The 22,735-nt window shown below is 51.4% G+C and overlaps 1 protein-coding gene across 1 annotated transcript in view; it reads right to left on the minus strand.

Annotated features, from left to right (window-relative positions):
* Smyd2 (SET and MYND domain containing 2) overlaps positions 1-21,186 on the minus strand; it is a 43,816-nt gene extending 22,630 nt beyond the window's left edge. The window contains exons 1-3 of the mRNA XM_075989448.1: positions 20,944-21,186; positions 9,248-9,311; positions 1,005-1,115 (exon numbers count right to left, since the gene is read on the minus strand). Of these exons, the coding sequence (XP_075845563.1) occupies positions 1,005-1,115; positions 9,248-9,311; positions 20,944-21,116 (348 nt within the window). The 5' untranslated portion in view covers positions 21,117-21,186. The remainder of the gene's footprint in view (positions 1-1,004; positions 1,116-9,247; positions 9,312-20,943) is intronic.
* Positions 21,187-22,735: the final 1,549 nt, after the last annotated feature.

The raw sequence follows: 22,735 nt of genomic DNA on the forward strand, positions 1-22,735 counted from the left end.
TGATGTAACGAAGGACTGATTATCCAGACCTCACATTCACAGCCTCCCCGTGTTCCTTTCTGCCACAGACCACTAGTTCACGGAGAACTGTCATTTAAGAAGGGGCCGGTGGCCTTCCCAAAAGAAAACCACCCTCATCTCTGAGCCTCACTCTGCAGGCAACTCCTGTTCCACTTACTCCAGTCACCTGACCCCAGCTGAGCTTAGTGGAAAGATGACCTCAGAGTTCTAGAATGTTCTACTTCTGTTTACACACCCAGGATCCTAAATTTGATCTGGGGACAAGCACATGCTAACCATTACAATCATATTCATCTTAGGTTAAAACGACAACGGAGAAGCTGGAAGGCGCTGGTAGGGATGGATATGAAAGTCAGAGGGGGATGAAGTTTAAGCCTTAAAACAAATCTACAGCTCAGAGACCCACACAGACGCAGACAGCCAAACCTCTATCTGCCACAGGCAGGCTACCTCCCGAGCTCCTCTATGTTTCAGAGGATGACAGAGACAAGCTCCTTATGTCTTCCCACTGACTTCAAAACCTGAACCTTGACAGACAAGGCAGGCAGTTCTCCAGCGCTTGGGAAGGACTGACCACACTCTGACAGTTGAAGGGGAGCAAAAGGACACACAAGAAAGGGGACAGGACGGCTCCACACGGCACCAGGATTTCCTGGCCTGCCCGGCTCACATGGAGCTCTAGGAATTCCTGGCCGGGTCTGTTCTTCCATGCTACAAAGTCATGACCGTGCTTTTCCATGTAAATAAATCCCCCAAGAAGCTCCTAATTGAACGGGTACAGCTATATTCCTCTTCTGGGGGGGGCAATGTCCTACGTGCCCGGGGGAAACAGCCAAGACTGTGCCTGAGTGCCCTCCCATTACACCCGGATGGGGCTGAAGCGGAACTCCAAGGATACTGAGCCACATACTCAGCCTGGCTCAGCACCCATCTTTCTGACCTTTAACAAATGAACGCAGCTGAACGTTATCACATTTCCCCACCTGTTTGGCCAGGATCCGGGCTGTGAGCCGCACCGTCTCCGAAGGATTCCAGCTCTCCCCGAAAACAACCATGGATGAGCACTCCAGCTTGTGCAGAGGCCAGTCTTCCTTCTGGGTAGGGGTCAAAAAACAAAGCTGTTAATGTATGGACACATCCTCACATGGAGATAGACACACAGACACACACACGCATACACAGACACACACACGCACACACGATATAGACAACGGAGCACAGTCACACAGAGATGGGCAGACACACAGAGACACATAGACACAGACACATAGACACACAGACACACAGATACAGAAACAGGCACACAGAGATGGGCAGACACACAGAGACACATAGACACAGACACACAGATACAGACACAGGCACACAGTCACACAGAGATGGGCAGACACACAGAGACACATAGACACACAGACACACAGATACAGGCACAGGCACACAGTCACACATGGACAGACACACACACACACACACACACACACACATACAGACTAAAGTATGAAGAGAATGCAATAAGACCCTTAGTCTAGCTCAAGTAGAATACGCTTCCTCTTGGAAAGCTAGGGAATGTTCACAAACTAGACTCAATATATTTTAAAGACAGATACAATTCTAGCTCAGTCAAGGTGTCTTTTGTTGTTGTCTGGGGGATGTCTTTAAGGGTTTCATGCTCAGGCTGGCCTGGAATTCACTATGTAGTCTCAGACACAGCAGTCCTCCTGCCTCAGCCTCCTAAGTGCTGGGATGACAAGTGGGAGTCATCATGCGTGACAGTTCCCTATTTTCTTCTTTAGCTGTTCCTGCCTGGAAGTCTGTGTGGGCTGAGACTGACAGAGGGCAGGGCCCTGGGTGACGAATCTGTCTGTACTGTCTGGAAGTCTGTGTGGGCTGAGACTGACAGAGGGCAGGGCCATGGGTGACAGGTCTGTCTGTACTGCTGCTGTATTCCCAGCTCTGGGCTCAAGCAAAGACAAACCGCTGGCAACTCTCTTGGCCATTTTGTACAAGTCAGACTCTACCATGCCCCTGGGGCCCAGCAAAAACATCAACTGGGGAATCTAGCGATGCTGGTCCTTCAGATTCTTCTATTAGAGCAACTATATCCCTTCGTATCCTGCCTTGAAGACTTTCTGCCCCTGGTAGAGGGGTGAAGCTTGCAGTCAACAGTGGAAAAGTGGGAACCCAGCTGCAGAGAGCGGGAGGGTGGCAGAGGACACAGTGGCGCTTTGAAAATCAAAAAGGAAGTACTTTGGGTGAGAGCAAATGATAGCACAGAAGCTGGTGACAGGCACCACGGAAGGCCACTGGAGACCCACCTGTCACCCCAATGTCACTACAGACTGATTCCAAAAGGAAAACAAAAACAACAGCCAGTTTTGTGGAGTTGGTGCGGCAGCTTCTCACAGAACAACCCGAGTCAAGAAAAGCAGCCGTCTTGGTTAGCTTTCATTGTAAACCCGACACATCGGAGATGGAAACTTTAAATAAAGAATTGCCTTGACCAGAATGATCTGTGACCACATCAGTAAGATTGATTATGATTTGGGAGGGCCCAGCCTACTGTGGGAGGCACCATCCCTAGGCAGGTGGGCCTGGGCTATACCTGACCGTGCCAGCAGGCAGCTTTCCTCCAAGGTTTCTGTCTCAGCGCATGCTGTGAGGCCCACACTGACTGCTGTCTAGGATGTATGACCACGAAAGACAAGCCAAATCAGCCCTTTCCTCTCTGGGTTCCTTTCTGACCACAGCAACAGAGAGGGAAGGAACCTCAGCATTGGCAGAAATAGCTGGGAGCTCAGGAGCTGGGGCTGGAGGACAGTGGACTACTGTTGGATGCTTGTGGACTTCTGCGAGCCCAGAACACTCTCCTGCACACACTGGCCTGTGCCGCTCTGCCCTCTGCCTTCCTCAGCTCAGCAAATATCAAGTCCATTCCTTCAGAAGCTTACAACAAACACCTGAAGTCACCCTGGAGGCAACAGGACCCTAGTTTGAGCCCCCAGACCCTTGTAAAAAAGCTGAGTGAGGTAGGGTGCTTGTAATTTCAGTACCGGGGAGGCAGAGACAGGAGGATCCCTGGGGACTCATTGGCTGGACTGCCCAGCCTAACCGGCTAGCCTCAGGCCACTGAGACCCTAGCTCAAAACCTAAGGTGGGCAACTCCCCAAGAATGGCACCCAAAGGTGACTGACTCTGAGTCCACAACACACACACACAAACCTCCACACATGGGGAGCGGGGTGCAGACGCATCTCTCTGCCACCAGGGCCAGTCAGCCAGCCAGCAGTGCCAAGATTACTACCACATTCCTTTAGGTACAGGCTTGTTTTTTCCCTTTGCCTCTGGAACACTGAGTGTGGGAGAAGGGCACCCTTAAAGAGAACCGGGGTCTCAGCTCAGAACCCTTGAGGTCTTCTCAGCTTGCACAGAAGGCCAACTCCTCAGCATAACGTGCAAGGCCGCGAGGCCAGCAGTTCTCCCGGCCTGGCTGGCACACTCTCGGCTGCCATAGCATCATCCTTGTTCCCTTCTCAAGGCCGGGTCCCTGCAGTATTTGCTATGTAGCTCTAGCTCCCAGATTGCCACACTGCTCCCTGGCTGTCCCTGGTCTCCACACCTCTGTTCCTCCATGGTCGCCTTCTCAAGCCACCTGCCCCAAACAGCCCTTTCCTCTCTCTCCCACCCCTCGAGTTCTGCTTCTCAGTTCTCATGACTCCCTGCATATGACATGATTACCCCATTAGAATAAAGGATTCCCCTCTGCTTTGTTCACAGGTGGGACCCCAGGTCCTATACCCAAGTCCGGTATTCATAAGGCATTCAGGAGAGCTGCTGGGTGATTGCCCCCCACCTCTGGTCCCTCTCCTCCACCGAACCCCAAGGGAAAGACACAAAATCCATCCCCATGATTTACTGCAGCACCTGACACTTCCTCGGGGCTCGAGTTCTGTGCCAAGATGCTCGGTGGAGTTAAGTAACACCGTGCCCGATATAACTGAGAGCAGAGAGAAGAAAAGATAAGATATGCCCCCGGGAGCACAGAGCTGTTTTTAGCTGGAGTCTAAACCACAGGGCACAGGGATGAGGCAGAGGAGGGAATGGGTCCAGCAGACTTCTCCCTAGCCTGGGCAGCCACAGGGTACAGAGGAAGGGACGAGGAAGTCTGTGACGACTAAGGACAAGCAACACCAGCAGGTAGGACAGAGAGACAAATGTCCCCCTGGAAGTCCAGGAACTTGAACTTAAGACGGATCTCCAGCCAGGTCTGTGGTACACCCCTTTAATCTCAGCACTAAGGAGGCAGAGGCAGGTGGTCTCTGAGTTCAAGGCCAGCCTGGTCTACAGAACAATTTCCAGGCCAGCCAAGGCTACACAGCAAAAACCTGTCTTGAAAATCCCAGGGTCTCTACACTTGGTTTCCTCGAGTATGAGCAGGGCTTGGTGTCTCCCAGGCATAAACTCTCATGAGAAAAAAGAGAAACACTGTTTATCAAAATTATTCAATTGTATTGATACAGCATATTTCTTCAAATAATTAATTATTTAAACATTTAAAATTAATATTCATGTAATATCTCACACTGACTTTTATGATGGATCTCTCTCCCAAGAGGTCCTGGAGCAGGATGGCCACCGGTCTGGACCCTCAGAGACCCCCATTCGGACTGTGCTCTGTAGCAGCTCTGGAGGCCACGCAGCTCTTAATCCCTGAGCACCTGTCCGAGAGGCTGTGAATAACATGATCCTTCCTTACTTAGCAGATCTGCAGCTCTGAGTCTGTGATTTCACACCTTCCAACGGTGGTAATCGACCAGGTCCAGAGCCTGGGGTGCACGGGGGCCCTTCAAACTGGACAACGGTGGTACTTGACCAGGCCCAGAGCCTGTGGGGTGCACGGAGGCCCTTCAAAATGGACAACGGTGGCACTTGACCAGGCCCAGAGCCTGGGGTGCACTGAGGCCCTTCAAACTAGAAAGTCAGCATTCACTCACACAGACCAGGAACTTCATAGGTGATTCTGGGCTCCAGCATACGGTAAGGAAGAGACCTGGCCCACGGCCACTCTTAATTAGTGTTAGTAATTAAGCCAGCCTTGCTGCTGACACCAGAAGCAGGGGGGGGGGGGCAGAGTGTTCGACTTCAAGTAGTGTGTGACCATGTTAGAACAGGAAGTACAATCGAGGAGACAGGAAATGCAAGAAGTCATGACGACGATGATGCACTTTAGAATCGACTTTGGTTCGTTTGAGGTTCTTTCCGGAAGGTGATGCCAGAGACGCAAATTAAGGGAAAATGACAGGTACGTACTCCAATGGCACTGTTCATTTTTAACTGAAAAATTTAGGGCCTGAAGAGATGGGTCGGTGGTTAAGAGTACAGACGGCTCTTTCAGAGGCCCTGGGTTCAGTTCCTAGCACCCACATGGAGGCTCGCACCGAGTGTAACCAGTTCCGGAGGATCTGACACCCACTTCTGACCTTCATGGACGCCAGGCACTAACATGGGACACAGACATACTCGCGGGCAAAATACCCACACACATCTGAAAAATTAAAAATTTTGAAAAGAAAAGGAGAACTAGAATATGGTAGACGTATCAGCTAGTTTTGAGCATTTTGTTTGCTTCCCGTTTTTGTCTTAAGAAACGGAGTCTCATGTAGTCCAGGTTGGTCTAAAACTCCTACAACACCAAGGCTGGCCTTGAACTCTCTCCTCCCCTCCCAAGTGCTAAGAGAACAGGTGAATGACTGTTCAACTCAACTCGATTCTCATGGTGCTGGGGATCGAACCCAGACCCGTGTGAATGTACAGCAAGAACCCTGCCAACTGAGCTATATCCCCATAAGCTCTGCTTGCAGCCTTTACTGAGAGCACTCTCTTCTATCAGAGGCATCTGATTGTGAGTGAGGAACTGTGTCAGGGGGCACACGTACTATGAGTGAGGGAAAAGCAGGTGATTATGACATTGAGTTTTCTGCTGAGCAAATAAGTCTGTCTTCTTGGATAAGGTATCCAGATTTTTGCCACAAAGCCCCCTTTTCTTTCTCTGAAGAGAAAGAAATAGTGGGGTTTCCACTATTCCAATAGTCTGCTCAAAATGCACGCTGTCTACCTGCCTCGTGCAGAGGAGACTTAACAGGCAAAACAGCCAGAACATGCCACAGGGCTTCTGTTCTGCCTCCATGACTGCCAGGAGGAAGAGTAGGAAGGACTCAGAGGGACCGTGGCAGCACTGAGGGTCACGGGGCGGATTCTGCACTCTCCACCGAGAAGAGATGTACTGAACTCCCATCCACAGGCCGTTCTTCCTCATGGTGATGGTGGACGAATGGAGCCCAGAGTCCTGACCACAGCACATGCAGCTCAGGGCTGGGTAGGAGACCACAGTGAGCTCACAGCACTGTACCCAGGACGCTGGGCCATGCATGGCCTCCCCAACAAAGGCAGGGTCCTATCAGCACGGGGTCAGACACTTACTGAGCTTCAGCCCGGCACTGCCCTCTGTGCCTAGGCATCTACTCCCCCTAACTCCTCCTGCCATTCTGGAACAATACACGGCTCCGTAGTCATTTAGTTCTTCATTACCAAAGCTGGAAAACCCTGTGTGGCCATGAGCCTGTTTCTTCAGGAGACAGACAAAAAAAGAAATGGAAAAAAAAACCAGAAAGAAAAGGAAACTTTCAGTTAAATCTAGCCTGCCACCTTTAGAAATAAGAGGCTCCAGAAGCCACGTCACAGGTGCTACCTACAAGGATACTTGGTCACGGGACACCCAGTTGAAACACAGAAATCGCAGCTGCAGAGGCTGTCCCCAAGCACCTTGTCCTCAGACTGAGGGACCAGGAGGCTCCACTGGGGCTATCAGAGCTTAGCACCTCTGAACAGTCTTAGGGCTCTTTCCCCCACGCACCAGGGCTCCTCCCCACCACCGCACTATGACACAGCCACACTCCAGCTGGCCCTCGGGAGCCACTGAGCAAACTCTCAGGGAGAGCAATCATTCTGGCACAGATGCTAATCAGTGTGAGCCCGCCACAAACGAGCTGCAAACCAGGAAGACCAGAGCATCAGGCACCACAGGGACACCTCAAAACCCCAACACAGATCAGGATGGTTTGGTGAGATACTGCCACCTTCTGAGACCTATGCAAATACACTTTTGTCGGTGTGCCCAAGGGTTGTGGAGGCAAAGCAGCATGCCACACATTCTGAGATTCTCTACTGCTGAACTGTGCTCAATGTCTCAGGAGTGTGACTCCCCTTATACTGACCAGACGGCAGCCATATTCCTAGGCTAGAAAGATGAGCCTGTTGTGCTTTAGCCTCTACACAGCCAAGCTTCTATCCCATCGGAATTACAGAAGATCTGCCTTGCCGTGGATCTAGTATCATTTATAACAATGCACACGCTTGCCCAGGGCATCGTGTGCTCTCCTTCCTGCTCTCCACTGCAGGCACTGTGACCTCACTTGAAGAAAGTGTCACTTGGGGACGTCCTGTGACGAGTCAGGCTCCGAGAGCTTGTTAGTGGGACCTACGAACCTGCCGCTCGGCCATGCCTTCTTTCTTGCTCTTTCGTCTGGACTGTAAACCACTCCTAGACTTGAGCTACTTTCTCTTGACGTGTCTGTCTCACATATAAACACACAGTCCCTTGAGTGTTCCCCATACGCCACAGCAATCTAAGCACCCAGCCCACAAGAAGTCAGAGCATCTAGAGATAACGCTGCCCCCCCCAACTGGACCAAAACTCACTTATACGTTTGCCGTTACTCAGGCTGCCGCCTCAGGAAGCCTGCTGAAGGAGACACAGCGCATGGCCTCCTGAGCCCACGCAGCATCAGCGTCATTGGCTGCTCTACCCTGGCAAGTGGCCGCTGTCCCTAGTGTTCAGCTGTCACAGGGCTCAGCAGTGACGCCTGCTGCTAAGTGTTCTCAAAACAAAAAAAAAAACAAAAAAAAAAAAAGCAGTCACGGTAAGTGGAGCTGCAGGGGTGCTTTGGGACAGGGAGGTGAAGATCACCTAAGCCACGCATCCCCTCAACAGCATGAGTGTTTGCTAAGGTGGTAGGAGGTTCCTGAAGAGAAAGAAAAGAAGGCTGTGAGGCCGGGAGATGTGCAGGGCCACCAAGAGGATGCATGAACTCCCACAGCAGGGCCGCGGCGATGGCTCCGCGGAGAAAACCCTGGCTTCACCCGTGTGAGAACGGGAGTTCTGAGCCCCAGACCCTGATAAAAAAAAGCTAGGTCAGCATGGCTGCCGGTCTGTAATTTCAGCACTTGAGAGGTAGAGACAGGCAGGCTAGCCAGACTAGCTGAATCCATGAGCTCCAGGTTCAACAAATAGAAGTTAGAGCAATCAAGAAGGACACCTCCACACAATGCACTCACATGTGTGCTTACATATGTGCATACCTACACATATGAGAACATACGTGCATGTGTCACGCACAAATACACATTTTTTAAAAGACACGCTTCTCGTATATCCCATGCCTGAGGGCCCAGGCAGGGTTGTGGAGTAAGAGCATGCGTCCCCTGAGCTGACCTGGCAATGCTCTTCTACAGAGAACATTTCTGTGCATTGGAAGTTTACTGTAGGTTAGGGGACACCCTTCTCTGAACCTCAGAAGGACCCTGAGAGGTCTCACACCAGCTTCCTCCTTCATCTCCCCAGTCCCACACTGCAAGAGCCAACCCAAGACTTATCTGTAACTCCTCACCTCCCAGGTCCCCAATCCAGGCTGCTTTAAAGGCGCGAGGGCACGAGCTCTGTTGCAGAGCTCTGTTGCGCAGCTGCGACCCTCTGCTCTGCCATGCTGGCATCTGAGCCCGGCTGCCATTATCCTGGGTCCTAACAGCCCAAGCCTGAGGAGTCTCTGCTGCTGTACAAATCCTAAAATCAGAGACCCAGGACAACCAGCACGTAGGCCACGAAGGCAGCTTCCTACTTCTCAGTTCTCCACATCTCCCAAAATTAGCTGATGATGTCCTTGGTGTGAACGGTCACCCTTGGTGTGATCCCCAGCTAACCCGGCAGTCTCCTGGTGTCTTTCCCACCTCTTCCACATCACACTCTGCCTGACACGGGGCTGGTCACTTCTGGGGGTGCATGCGCACACTCCGCATGAGTAGGGAGTTGTGAGGCAAAATGCTAATGGCGAAGAGGACACCCAAGTCCCAACCTCCGGAGAAGAGGCCTCCCTCCAGCTAAGCCCGCACCTACCTGACATTCTGCATCGCAGTAAAACGCCTGCTTGCATCGTCCGCATTTCGACAGTCCTTCTTTCCTGGAAAACAGAAAAGGGCATCGTAGTGGTGAGAGGAGAGACACAGAGGACACGTGGTCAGACAGTCACAGGCGCCATGTGTTGCAGACAAGGCTTACCTTTCCCAAGAAGGTTCACACCACAATTGGCCCCTGAGGAGCAGTAGTGAAGAGAACACACACCAACGCTCACCAAGGCGGCCAAAGAGATCAAGGACACACACTCCGGCTCAGTGACTACAGCCCAGGCCCTAACCCCAGCATCGCCTGTATCGTTGCAGTCAGCAGGCTGCGGATGCCAGACTCTTGCTGGTCCTGGTTTTCTGGTGTTTACTAAGCATCTTCAGAAATCAATGAACTCGCATTGTTACAGCCCGTGAAGGGGTGATAGCAGTTATAGCCTAGGAAGGGGTGTGGGGACACAGTGCAGAGTTGGCAGCACCTGGGGAGAAACACTTTGCTTAGAGCGCAGGGACCACAGGAGCAGGACACAAAAATGAGCCAAAGCTACGCACAAAAAAGTAATGCATGCAGCAAACTGGGATCCGTTCTTGAATGTGGTGTCACGGCACACGGCTGGCTGGTACGCACGCGCACCTTGCATTCACGGTCCTGCTCTCTCTTCTATATTCTGTCCACGTGGCCTGTTCATTGCATGTGATTTCCTGTTTCTGTCACAGGACAAAGATGTGCTACTCTTGATCTCTAGGAGCTACTGTGTGTGTGTGTGTGTGTATGTGTGTATGTGAGGAGCTATTCTGTGTGTGTATGTGTAGCTATGTGTGAGGCACTACTGTGCATATGCATATGTGCATGTGTGAGTTGAACAGCCTCTGCCTACAAAATGAGTCAGAACAAAAATGTACAAACAATTGCCAAACTGTCACCAGGGAGAGGCTGATGCAAGGGCATTCCTGCTGCTAGGGGGTGGGTATCTACGGTTGCAGTGTCTGCATCCCTCCCACTGGGATCCATTACTGCAGTGTCTGCATCCCTCCTGCTGGGGTCATTACTGCAGTGTCTGCATCCTTCCTGCTGGGGTCATTACTGCAGTGTCTGCATCCCTCCTGCTGGGGTCATTACTGCAGTGTCTGCATCCCTCCTGCTCGGGTCACTGCTGCAGTGTCTGCATCCCTCCTGCTGGGGTCATTACTGCAGTGTCTGCATCCCTCCTGCTGGGGTCATTACTGCAGTGTCTGCATCCCTCCTGCTGGGGTCATTACTGCAGTGTCTGCATCCCTCCTGCTGGGGTCACTGCTGCAGTGGCTGGCGTCCCTCCTCCAATCATCTCCCACCCCAGAAGAGCTGGCACCGGCAGAGAGGCTTACAGTTCCTCAGAGAGATTGCTCATCTTAACACTGAAACATCTCCCTGCTTCTCGCTGGTCCAGGCACCATATCCCCCTGGTGGAGAAGATGACTCAGGAACATCGCAGAGAACTAAGCTTGACTACCACAGCTTGCAAGGCCGTGCCTGACTCCAGGGACCGAGTGTAAGTCACGCAGGAGGAAAACATGTCTTGGCGCTGAGAGCAACACAAACACACCAAGTTCACAAGCTTCAGTGCTTCAGAAAGGAACTCACTGAATTAGTGGAGTGAATTCTCAGGCTTGAACCACCCAGGGGCCCCTCTGAAGGCCCCAGACTCGGACTCCACGTTTGGTGACAGAGAAGAGCGAACAAGCCCTGCCCTAGGTCGATTCTCTGCTGCTGGGATTTGTGAGAACCTAGGGTTTGTCTGGCCAGGGCAGGAACTCAAGGTCAAGGGCTAGATGCAGGATCTGAAGCAGAGACCACAGACACTGCCTATGGTTCCCTTTCGTGCCGTACTCCAGGACCACCAGCCCGGGGACGGCACTGCCTGGTGGGCTGTACCCTCCCGTCAGTGAAGGAAATGTCCCCGCAGTCTGCCTACAGTACAGTCTGATGGAGGCAGTTCCTGTATTGAGATTCCCTTTCCTCAGGCATGTCTAGGTTGGTGTCCAGTTGACAAAAACAAACTTTGACACACATGGGAGAAAAAAACAGTCATGGTTGAGCCTGAACCCAAAACTGAGTTAGAACCTGCACCATGGCGGCAGGTGCATGTTCATGGGAGAAAAAGACAGAGCAGAGGTGAGCCTGTGAGGGCCTGAGGATGACTGACAGGAGTCTTCTCCACAGGAACAGGCAAACATTGAAATAAGCCTCATCTGAAGAGCACACAGAGCTAAAACTTGGCTTGCAAAGTAACCTGTTCTGAAAAACCCAGAGGCGCAGGGGAAGATGTGCCAAACGAAAAACAGAAAGTCTGAATGTCCTCAACAAAGGAGGCCAGCTCCATGAGCCGGTCATTAATAACCTCTCAAGGCCCTCAGCCCTGGCCCTGACTGCAGGGGACACACCAATTCTGTGACTGGTCTGTGCTGGGGTGAATTTTATAAATACTTTCGTAGGGGAGGCAGACACCTGCCACAGCCGTGCGTGTGGAGGTCAAAGGACAACTCACAGACGCTGGCTCTCCTTCCACTGTGTGGGTCCCAAAGAGTGATGTCAGGTCATGAGATCTGGCAGTAAGTCTTTACCTGCTGAGCCACCTCCAGCTCCTTTTTTAAAGATAGGATCTCACAGAGCCAGCCTAGCCTCCAACTGGCAAGGAACTGAGGATGACCTTGAACTTCTGACCCTCCCACCTCTACCTCTCAAGTACTGGGATTACAAATTCAGCCCCAGTTTATCCAGCACTGAAGATTGAACCCACGGCTTCAGACACAGTAGGCTCATTCTTCACCTGCAGCACCAACCTGCGTTCACACAGCCAACTGAGGGGCTCACTGGTTCGGAGTCTGTAGGAACCACACTGACAAGAACTCTGTGACCTGTGCAGCTTTTCTTAGGGATAAACAGCACTCATGGCGGAACTGAGATCAGGCGTTTACCTGTCTGGTTGAGGAACGTTGGCCCTGGGTTTCCCAACTACAACAGAAAGGACTCTAGAAGCTGGTGAAGCTTCCAGAAAGAAAACCTGAGCCTTCTTCCCCTGCTCTGCTTCTCTAGTGCATGGGGGATGAGTCCAAACCTTTCTTCCTCGACTCAGTTGCACTCCCTTGTCTTCTCTCAGGGCCTGGCAGGCTGAGGGATGGCGGCTGTAAATGATAAGCAGTTAATACTTCCTGAATTTAGTTTCCGCCACTGTAACACATTCATATATAGTTGGTACCTCAAGAGTTCACTATGAAAACTAAACATGCAAAGTTTTTAGTAACCTGTTTAGAACACGGTAAATATTCAATAAATGCTGAGCATTGTGTTATTAGCCTAGTTTGTGCTTTTATGTATTTTTTATAGTAATATCAACTACAGTAATACCTTCAGCACACCCACTCAGACTCACAGCTATAGGACCAATGTTTTTGAAGCCTTTGTTTTACGGGCAAACAGATAACTTGCTGTGAACAGGAAGGCCTTTTGAACTTAAAGAAGAAATGACTATCTACATAGGGGAAACGAAATGTCATAGGAAATGCAAGTATTTGATTATGAGCGATGGGAACAGAGCGCGGAAGACTCTCCTGTCGTTGTCTACAGGAGGAGACACACAGTGGTTTTCTCCTGCTTCTAAAAGTCGAGAGCCACGGAGATCAACAAGTTAGCCATGTAATTAATGAGCCCGGCTAGTTAGCCGGTGGCCGCAGGTGCTGTTGGTCCACATGAAAAGGATCCGATTCCAGCCACTCTCAACTTTCTGTGCTGAAATGGATGCTTACCGGGTTTGACCATGAAAGGGATTGACAGTGGCATACAGGGGGCTTGCAATAACAATTACTTTTAACTAACGGTGACAAGTCTGCTCCGCCTAACCGAGGCGGCTCCGAACAAATGAAAAAGAGAAAAGGCAAAAAGCCCAGCAGTGAGGCCCAACTTCCCCAGAGGCTGAAATAAGACGATCAGAACCAAAGTTAGCTTCCCTCCCGGCGAGGGTGCTCACACTAGCAAGGCCTGTGGTCCCGTCGGCGAGGAACAAAGATGGGAGGACGGTGGCACTGCCCTATTATAACCCTGGTCAGGGGACCAGGACAGCATTCAGGCTGCTGGTTTTTGTGCGACAGTGAAAGATATTCTCCACATCACATATTAACGCTAGGCACCGGTGAATCAGGACCCACGCGCAGTGGGAGGCTTCTTCCCAGAGAGGATGAGCCTTCCCCTCGGTTCCAGCTTTGTTCTGAGGCTTGTTAAAAGTCTGACCGCTCCACTGGGGGAGCCAGAAAAAATTTAGGGCACAAGGCACCAACTATTATCCTAAGTTTTCCAAACTGCTGGAACGGAAGCGTGCTGTGCCGGGTGGAAGGCAGGCTGCCCCCAGGAGCCTGAAGAGTTCCTTAGGCTTTCCGGGACCTCAACTCAGGCCAAATCAGGGCTCAGGGCTTCCATGCTGAGAAGAATTTGAAGATTATCCAGTTCACGATGTAGAATTGGAGATTTCATTAAAGTTATTTAGATCCGGGCTTAAACATGAGGAATAAGAGAAAGGTGTTCAAAAGAGAGCAAGACAGACACAGCTCAGAGTGGGAGTAGAAGCATCTTAAAGAAGTGTGCCAAAGGCTGGATGTCCCTAAGTGTGGGTATAGGTGTCTGGTGCAGAGGGCAGGATGTCCCCCAAGTGTTGGTATGGGGTCCCTCGTGCAGAGGGCAGGATGTCCCCAAGTGTGGGCACGGGTGCCTCATACAGAAGGCAGGATGTCCCTAAGTGTGGGTACGGGTGCCTTGTGCAAAGGGCAGGATGTCCCCAAGTATGGGTACAGGTGTCTCGAGGGAGAATGAGCAGCTAGCTGTCTTAGCCTTTGCCACACACAACACGCTGGGCCCTCAAGTTACCACCCCAAAGGCTGCTAAGACCCCATCTCTCTCCTTTTATAATGAGATAAACGACGCACGCTGGGGATACCTTGGGTGGAAGCATAGTCTGATATTATGAGAAGGTGAAACTAACAGGACTCTAGGTTGCACAAGGGGTCCTTTCTCTGTAAACGGGTTTCTCCTGGGAGGAGCAGAAAATTGCAGGTTTACCGCTGAGAAGGTAGAGAGGTCTTCTGCAATCTTCCGGCTGGACAGGACCCACTCCCACAAGCTCTCCTCTGACTCACAATCTGTCTCTCTACAAATTAAAAAAAAATCCTCTGGAAAGAACTGTACTGTCTTTATATCCTTTGAGGCGAGGGTTTGGGGGACCAGCCATGTTAATCTAAGTCTGGGCAGGTCACCCAAAGGAAGTTCTTTACTTCCAACCATTATCACCTGGGACTCTGGCCATAGCTGAATTTAAAGAAGAGGCTAGAGTCTCAGTAGTTTACCCTGAAGCAATACCTGGTAGCAGGAAAACACCACAGCTGAGATTACCCGACCCCCACCCAAAAGCAGACCATTCAAAGGAAATGCCTGACATTCCAACCGCTGTAGATAGGACCACCTGCCAGTGCACCTCACCAGGACACCCGTAGACACATCTCAGCCAATCGGGGGTCCTGAACCTCAGAGACTCCTCACCCCCATCCTTTACTACTATAAAGACCCAATTCTAATCGAGCTTGGGGCTCTCTGGTTATTCCAATACACTGGACATGCAGAGATTGAGTTTGCAAACTTGATTAAAATAAAGGCTCTTTGCTTTTACATATGGGACTCGGTCTCCTTTGTTGGCTTTTGTGAGAACCCCGCGGATCTGGGCATAACAGGCTGTGCTGTGTGTTGACACCATAGCAGATATTACTGGAATACAAGGGATCTGGGGTTCTTTCCAGTCTTTTCTAGGGATGTAAAACCCAGCGAGTGCTTTGGAGACACAAATACTTTAACAGTAAAAAGGAGTCATAGTTTACACTCTCCAGAATGCAGGGGCTCATAACTGAAGTCCCTGACCTCTGAGGCTGGAAGGACAGTCGAGGTTGTCACCGCAAGAAGCAGCAGCCACGCACTGCAGATTGGTGAAGCGACAGGCAAGGCTGTCCGGGCTCGCAGGAAGGATGTCCTACATGAATGTCACCACAGGAGCTAGCAGCAGAATAGGAGCCAGTGCCCACATCTGCGAAAGGTCCTTTACATCCACAAGTGCATCGGGTGTTGTGTGTGTGCATGTGTGCATACGTGTGCTTGGACGCGCACAAGCGTGAGGGTGCCCAAAGAGGCCAGAAGGTGTCATATTTCTGGAGCTGAAATCTGAACTTGAGTCTTCTGGAAGAGTCAAAAGCACTCTTAACCACTGAGGCATCCCTCCAGCTCCAGAACATTCCATATTTGGCAACATTCCAGATTTTAGCAACTTCTGCCAAGTGCTAGGGTATAAAATCCTTTTCACTTGTACCCTGGTAGGCACCTTGGGACTGGCTTGTATGCCTTGGTGTGAGATGCAGTTCTCCTGAGAGCATCCTTCCCTCTCCTTGACAACTACTCCTGCCCTCTGGGTATCAATGAAGGGAATCAGAATCTACTAGCTAACACTCAAGAGCCCTTGTTATTACGGTAAGCCCTCAATTTGGTCTGGAGATACTGTGACCTTGCCCCGGATAAGCCCTTAGGATTTTCAGATGCACTGTGCTGCAGAAGTGCTCACCCAGCATGCTTGAGCAGCAAACGCACGCCGCCCTTCGCCCCGGAGAGTCACCGGGTTTCTGCTCATCCACTGGCCCAAGGACTGGAGCACTATTTTTAAATTTCTGATTGAAGATTCGAGGAGACACAGCTGTATCCTCAGCACAAGTGTGCCTTGGAACGTTCCTAGAACCTTCAAGCCCCCCCCCCCCCCGTATTATTTTCCTACTAAAATGCATATTCCATATTACGGTTCAGAGCAGTCTCCAAGAGATGGGGTTTCCTTCTGTTCTATTGTGTCCTGGTGAACGCCTTTGCAATTGAATAGGCGGCCTCTGAGGGTGGCAGGCAGGGAGCCAGCAGAAGTGACCCAAAGTGAGGTGCGGGGCTTTGTGACAACTCAGAGACTAATGAGGCCAGGGTCGGGGGTTCAATCCTGAAAAGGCAGGTACTTCAGTCAATTCCCCTGCCTGAGAACTGCACCCCTAAACTAGTGTGGCGGGTTTTCTCAGAATCCACAGATGTGAGGGCTGCAGATGTGGGTGGAAAGGCGCCTGTGTGATGCTTCCCAAGACAAGTGTGTAAGAGGGAACAGGGACCTGGGCACAGTGGCCTCCCGCCAGCCCCAGACCTCAGGCCTGGTGGGCTCCCCCAGGAAAGTGACGGCAGAATTCAGCTAGGCACAAGCTGGATGCCCGGTTCCAGGTCTGGTTAGTTCAGGGGACGATCAGGACACACACACCAGTTCAAAGAGCTGGCCAGAGCCAGAGGGGGCTGGCTCTACAAAGCAGGGAATGGGCTTTTAAAACCCTAGAGCAGCCGTGTGCCTCAGATGAAAGAGACCTGGACCAGGGCTGTGGTCACCTCCATGCAGAATCCATCCCAGGTGCTTGGGGAGGCAGGAAGAAAGTCGATCCAAAAGGGTGATTATTTCTCCTTTTAATAGTAACAGGAAGGGATGATTAGCCCCAGCACAAAGGAGAGAGTCTAAAACGCTGCAACACAGCAGACACTTTCTTGGGCATTTGCCCCCTACTTTGAGCCCTAAAACAGAGTTAGTTCTCACCAATCCTGACTTTTTCTGAAGGCCAGATTTAAGCTGCAGCCCTGACTCTAACAGCAGTTTCTAGAAGAATCACGGTGGAGGGAGGAAATGGGAGTCCTGATGGCCTGATTAGGTGGAAGATTCTGCGTTCCTCTCATTCCTCTTAAATATTGGCTTAATCTCATGCTAAAAGAATAAGGTGTCTGAGCCCTGTCTATGTGGGTGTAGTGTTGACAACACTGGGTTTGGAGGAAACAGTGAAAACTCACCCCAGAGACCATGATCACTCCGGAGTACTCAGGAGAGAGGTTGGTTTTAGTCCCAGAACAGTGAACAGAGTTCGTACCACATCCCAGGGTTTCCCCAACCTTGCAAAGCGCATCCCTTGCATTATCTTATACTGTAATGTATGACAGTATCTTTTTTTTCTTTTTTCTTTTTTGGTTTTTCGAGACAGGGTGTCTCTGTGGTTTTGGAGCCTGTCCTGGAACTAGCTCTTGTAGACCTGGCTGGTCTCGAACTCACAGAGATCCACCTGCCTCTGCCTCCCAAGTGCTGGGATTAAAGGCGTGCGCCACCACCGCCCGGCTGTATGACAGCTCCTCGCAGAACAATACCAGGTCCTCAGTCTGCCGGGTCGTGGGGACCTGTCACTCTCACCTCCCACTAGCTCAGCAGGACGGGTATTTAAAGACTAAGTTTACAGGCAGAAGAACCCAGTGGCTCAGAGGATGAACACCCCCTGCCCACAGAGAGCAGCCAGGAAAGAGAGACGCCAGAATCCAAACCCATTCTCTCTAGAGCCAAGGCCCTGCTTGGGTAGCTCTAAAAACAAGGGCAGTGGTGAGCTGGGGCTCCACACACACATCCAAGCCCTGAGCAGCATCCCCACGGGGCTGAATTCTCAGCCTTCTTCCTGCTAGCCTTGAGCTTGCTTGTAACTGACATCCTTCTGCCTCGGCCTCCCAAGCAGCTGGGATCCCAGGCCCAGGTCACACGCTATCCATCTGTATTCCTGAGTGTCACTTTTAGAGGGACATCTTTTGTCAGTGTGTCTTCCTCTGACTACTTAGTTAATAAACACAGACTTCACAGACCAGGCCAAATCCTCATTAGTGCATAGAAACCGTGATGACTTTAGACCGTCTAAAGTCGCACTTCCTCGTGTTCTCGGAGAATGTTTTGAATAGCCGGAGTCAGAACAGCATGGAACAGCACACCATCCCCCAATGCCGCAGTTCGAGGCAGGATCCAGTTCAGAGAACTTTAGGAAACAGCACCAGGGTTTCACAGTTTCACAATAACATTAAATCTACTAAAGCCAGTTATGCCAGTTTAGGCAATGGTAGAAGCAAGGTGGACACTGCCAGGAAACAAACCTGGGGACAGGAGGGCAAAAGTCTAACTACTCATGACAGGCCATTTTCATCACCTCTCGAAGGAGGCTGTCTGTGGGAGCCAGGTGAAGTATGTGCAACTCTACAGCAAGGGCCAAGAGGGCCTTGGGCTCTCCCACGCGCTCAGAACAGACACTGTCCTTGTCACGTGGTGTCCCAGGAGCAAGAGAACAAAGATCAAGAGAGAGACCTCTGTCCCCAGAGACCAAATGAATATTCTCGCATATCCTAGTATATATAGGTAGTCAACACCTGGCTGCAGCTGTGCCTTTCCTTCTGAAGCCAATTAAATCAAGAGTCAGAAGGTACATACATACACGTGTGTATGCTTGTCTCCTTTAAGAGCCTGGTGGAAAGTTAACTAGTGACCAAAGCACGTACACAAACATAGAGGTGTGTGCACGCATGTGTGTGTGCATGTATGTGTGCGTGTGTGTGCATGCGTGTGTGCATGCGTGCATGTGTGTGCATGTGTGTAAGAGGGATGGCTTTCGCCTGGAAGTTTTTATGTTTTTAGGACTCGCCTACCAGAAGCTGAGGCAAGATCTGCTTCTTCCTAATGTCACCTATCAAGCTGAGAAAGCAGTGATACTAATTTAAAACTCTCAAGAGAAAAATAAATCCTTCCCCCCGCACTAAGGATCCAATTTTGTAGAGAGCAAAAAGAAAAACAAATGTGATTATTTCTTGGTCATACTCACTCCTGAAGCAAGTGCGCTCAATTCTACGGTTGAGGTGGCTCACTGAACTGCTGCAGTAATGTTCCCACTAGACTTCAGCACAAGGACAGGGGTAGGGTGGGGGTGGCGTGGGGGGAGCGGCTCTCCTCTGAGTGTGGCACATGGACCTCCATGCTCCCCCATTTGGGGACTGCTCCTACTCCTGAGACTCTACAGAGGCGTGTATGGGTCTAATAATATGAACAGGTTAGGCCTTAGTCATATACCAACAGGAGACCAAATTATGTACTCTAGAAGAACTATCAGGCAAAACTAATCCGATTTAATAGCAATCATCGGATGAGCCTCAGAGATTTCTCTAGATGCAAGGGTCTCCTGAGTTTTATCTCTTGGGTAAAATTGTAGTGGATTTCCAAGGACTCTGGCTGCTGACAGAAATTTACATAAGCCAAACAGAAGAGGTTGTGGAAGGGGTGTGCTGCATCGGGCATCCGGGGGAGGGAACTGAGGCAGAAACTAGTGAGGTTAACAAATGTCAATCAGAAAAATAAAGCGGAGAGAGTGCAAACTTTTCCACAAACAGCAGGACTCAGGAGGTACTCTCAGAGGCGGGTGTGCCTGTGTGCACCATCAGGCCACTCCCAGCAGAGGAGAAGCAGTCTCAGCTGTCAGTGCGGGTATTTCATTTCAGGAGAGAACTGGCAGGCACCATGAGTCCCTACTATGTACTCGGCAAGGCCCACACCATCTCACTGCGCACCGTGGACCCCTGAAGGAGGCCCCTTCTGCGCAGGGTGACCCGCTTTGCTCCCGTACTGCAGACACCCACACTGCAGCAGACTCCCAGCCACAGCGAGGCTCAGAAGATCAAGGGACCAGTCGCAGCAGCCGTTTTAACTTTGGGAAAACCCAATGCTCACTTCACTCAAACGTCGCAAAGTGGTGCCATGACCCTTTAGCTCTTGGCTCACCAATTCAAAGAGGCACATCACATACAGCCCTTCCGCTGCCCACGGCACGGTTCTGCGTCTAGTTCCTTTCCAGGTCCCCCCAAGCGGAAGACAGTTCTGGCAGGGAGTCCGGGCCGATATTACTCTAATATTCTGCCTCTGTCCATTCTTGTTGTCATACCGTAGAACGAGGCACACGGGTCTGGAAGGCTGAAGGCTGCGTGGAGGGCTGGACTCAGACCAGCCCTCAAGTGGTCCCAGCAGAACCTCAGGTTAGCTTAACCTAAGCCAGCATCTCCATTTCAAAGATGAAGAAAGACATTGACCTTCAAAGCAAGTAAGGCAGGGTCCCTTCCTAAGGCTTCCCTGGAGGATCCGGGACAGGCTGAACTCCAAAGCCAGACCTCCTACCTCAGCAGACTCAGGGAGGACGGGAAGTGGATGGAAGTGGTAGCCCTGTACCAGGCCAGGTTTCAGCCCCTAATTAGTGCCTGGTGTATACACAGCCACCCTTCTTCTCTGGGCTTTAGTTTCCCAACTGTAAAATGATCTCTTCTCTTTAAGATAAAGTGTGTTTTGTAAAATGAAGGGACAGAGCGGGATGGGGGAATCCCCACGCACCTTTCTGCATCAAAGCCACCTCAAGGCATAGCATACGGATATGGTTACACTTCTACACACATAGGTCATATATAATGAACTACAATCAAATATCCTCCCAGTAACCGTGTCCCCCTCACCCCTACGCAAGGAGCGCAGTCTCATGGGCGAGTCCCACACCTTCCCTCCTAAAGAGTGACAGACCGGACCGGAAGGGTCCCTGGCTGATTGAGTCATCACTCCTCGGGGGTGGGGGAACCGCCCATCTCGGGACGGCCTGGCCCAGACAGGAAGCCTGAGTCAAAGCAGACACGCGTGGGGCGGGGGCCAGGCCGTGGCTGTGCGGAGTGCGGCGCACGTGGCCCCGGGTGGCCCCTCCCTCCCGCACGATCCCCGCACGGTCGCCGTGGCGTACCTGGCGAAGCAGCACTCGCAGTGGTGGCCCCTCTCGCCCACGGTGAGCACGCAGGCGTAGGCCGGGCAGGAGAAAAGGAGGTCGCCCACGTGGAAGGGTCGTAGCGCGCGGAGTCCCCGGCCCTTGCCCGCGCTGCAGAAGCGCTCCAGGCCGCCACGGGCCTCGGCGCGCATGCTGGCGGCGCTGCGGCTGCGCGCTGCGGGGCACGCGCGTCACCGAGGGAGGGAGGGAGTGAGGGCGGCTCTGCGGCCACCACCGGCCTTCAAGGAACTTGGGCGCTCGACTCGCACGGGGCGGGTGCAGAGCCCTGGCCGCGCCCCGGAGCCGCAGGGGGGAGGGAGGGCTGGGCGTGGGTGCACAGGGTGCGCGCCGGCGGGAATCCGCGTGCACCCACCAGGCTGAACCCAGGCAAATGCTCGGTGGGGAAGACACGGAGTCCGACGCCGTCCAGCCCACACCACCCGCTGTGTCAGCCGCCTGTGTTCGCCGCTTTAAGATCCAGGCTGCTTCAGCAGGGGGTGAAAAACTGTGGTTTGCAGTTGTTGAGCTGTACGTGCAAAGAGCACAGATCTCACTTCCCAGGGGACTAGAGTTCATTCTGGAGCCAGTATTAGGAACTGTGTCCAGGTGTGGGTTACCCCAAATTCCTGCTTCCAAGGTTGTAACAGTTTGTTAAAATGCCCATAATAACACAACAAGGAAAGTCATAAATCAAGACCAAAATTACATCCGTGGAAACATCAGGTAGGCTGGCTACAGAAGAGAAGCAACCTCACTGAAGGCCTCCGAAGCAGCCTGACTGAATTCTTAGCCTTTGGGTTGGTGTGAGCCAGTGAGCTGATAACTCTTATTAAGGTTTTACCTGTTACTCACGAAGATGTTAGGTTAGACACGGGGTAGGCTTTCAAAAGAACTGAAGAGAGCCCAGGTAAAACTGCCATTAAGCTCCAGCCCTGCGACATTCCAGCCTCCCCAGGACAGGTTCATCAACTTGGCAAAGATGCAGTGCGAGCTCACAGGGTAAATCATAAATTCGGGAATTCGTGGCGCCTGAATAAAAGTATTTTAATGATAAAATGAATAAACCTTTCTCCAAGGGCAGGACAGTGCAGGGCTATTTGTTCATTTTGTTTTTTTACTATTATGTTATAATTTGTTTCTTATGTGTGTGAGCATGTGCTTATGTCATGTATGCTGTGTTTATGTGTGGAGGTCAGAGGGCAATTTGCAGGAGTAGGTTCTCGCTTTCCATCGCATGGGGCCTGGGATTCAAACTCAGATTGTCTGCCAGGCTTGGTGGCCTTCATACCCTGAACCATCTTGCTGGCCCCTTTCATCCAGATTAGTAAGCATGGACTAACTGGGTGTCACTGGACTATAAACTTGGGCCGAGCATAGCCCTGGGTCATTGCATCCCACCTATTTGAGTTCAGTAATAATTACTCTTAGTTACTGGATACAATGGTCCAACCATAGAACCAATGTAATAATACATCTTACTTACCTTAAAACAGTAAGTCAGGTATAAGAGCCGAGAAACATTTTGCATGTACCACTCACATGTAATGAACGACACTTTCAGAGGGACGGGTGTGTGACTACAGCAACCCTCCTTTGACACAGCCCACCACCTGCTCCGAAAGAATGCTTGTCCCTGCGTCTTTGCCTGTTCTGTGTTGCTGTCACAAAGTAGCAGAGGCTGAAAGATTGATGAAGAGAGGTTCCCTTAGCTTCCATCTCTGGATGGCAAAGCGTTTTCTCAAACCTTGGAACTCACTGAACAAACCCACTT

Source organism: Microtus pennsylvanicus, chromosome 10 (genome assembly GCF_037038515.1).
Source record: "Microtus pennsylvanicus isolate mMicPen1 chromosome 10, mMicPen1.hap1, whole genome shotgun sequence".
NCBI classification, from domain to species: Eukaryota; Metazoa; Chordata; class Mammalia; order Rodentia; family Cricetidae; genus Microtus; species Microtus pennsylvanicus.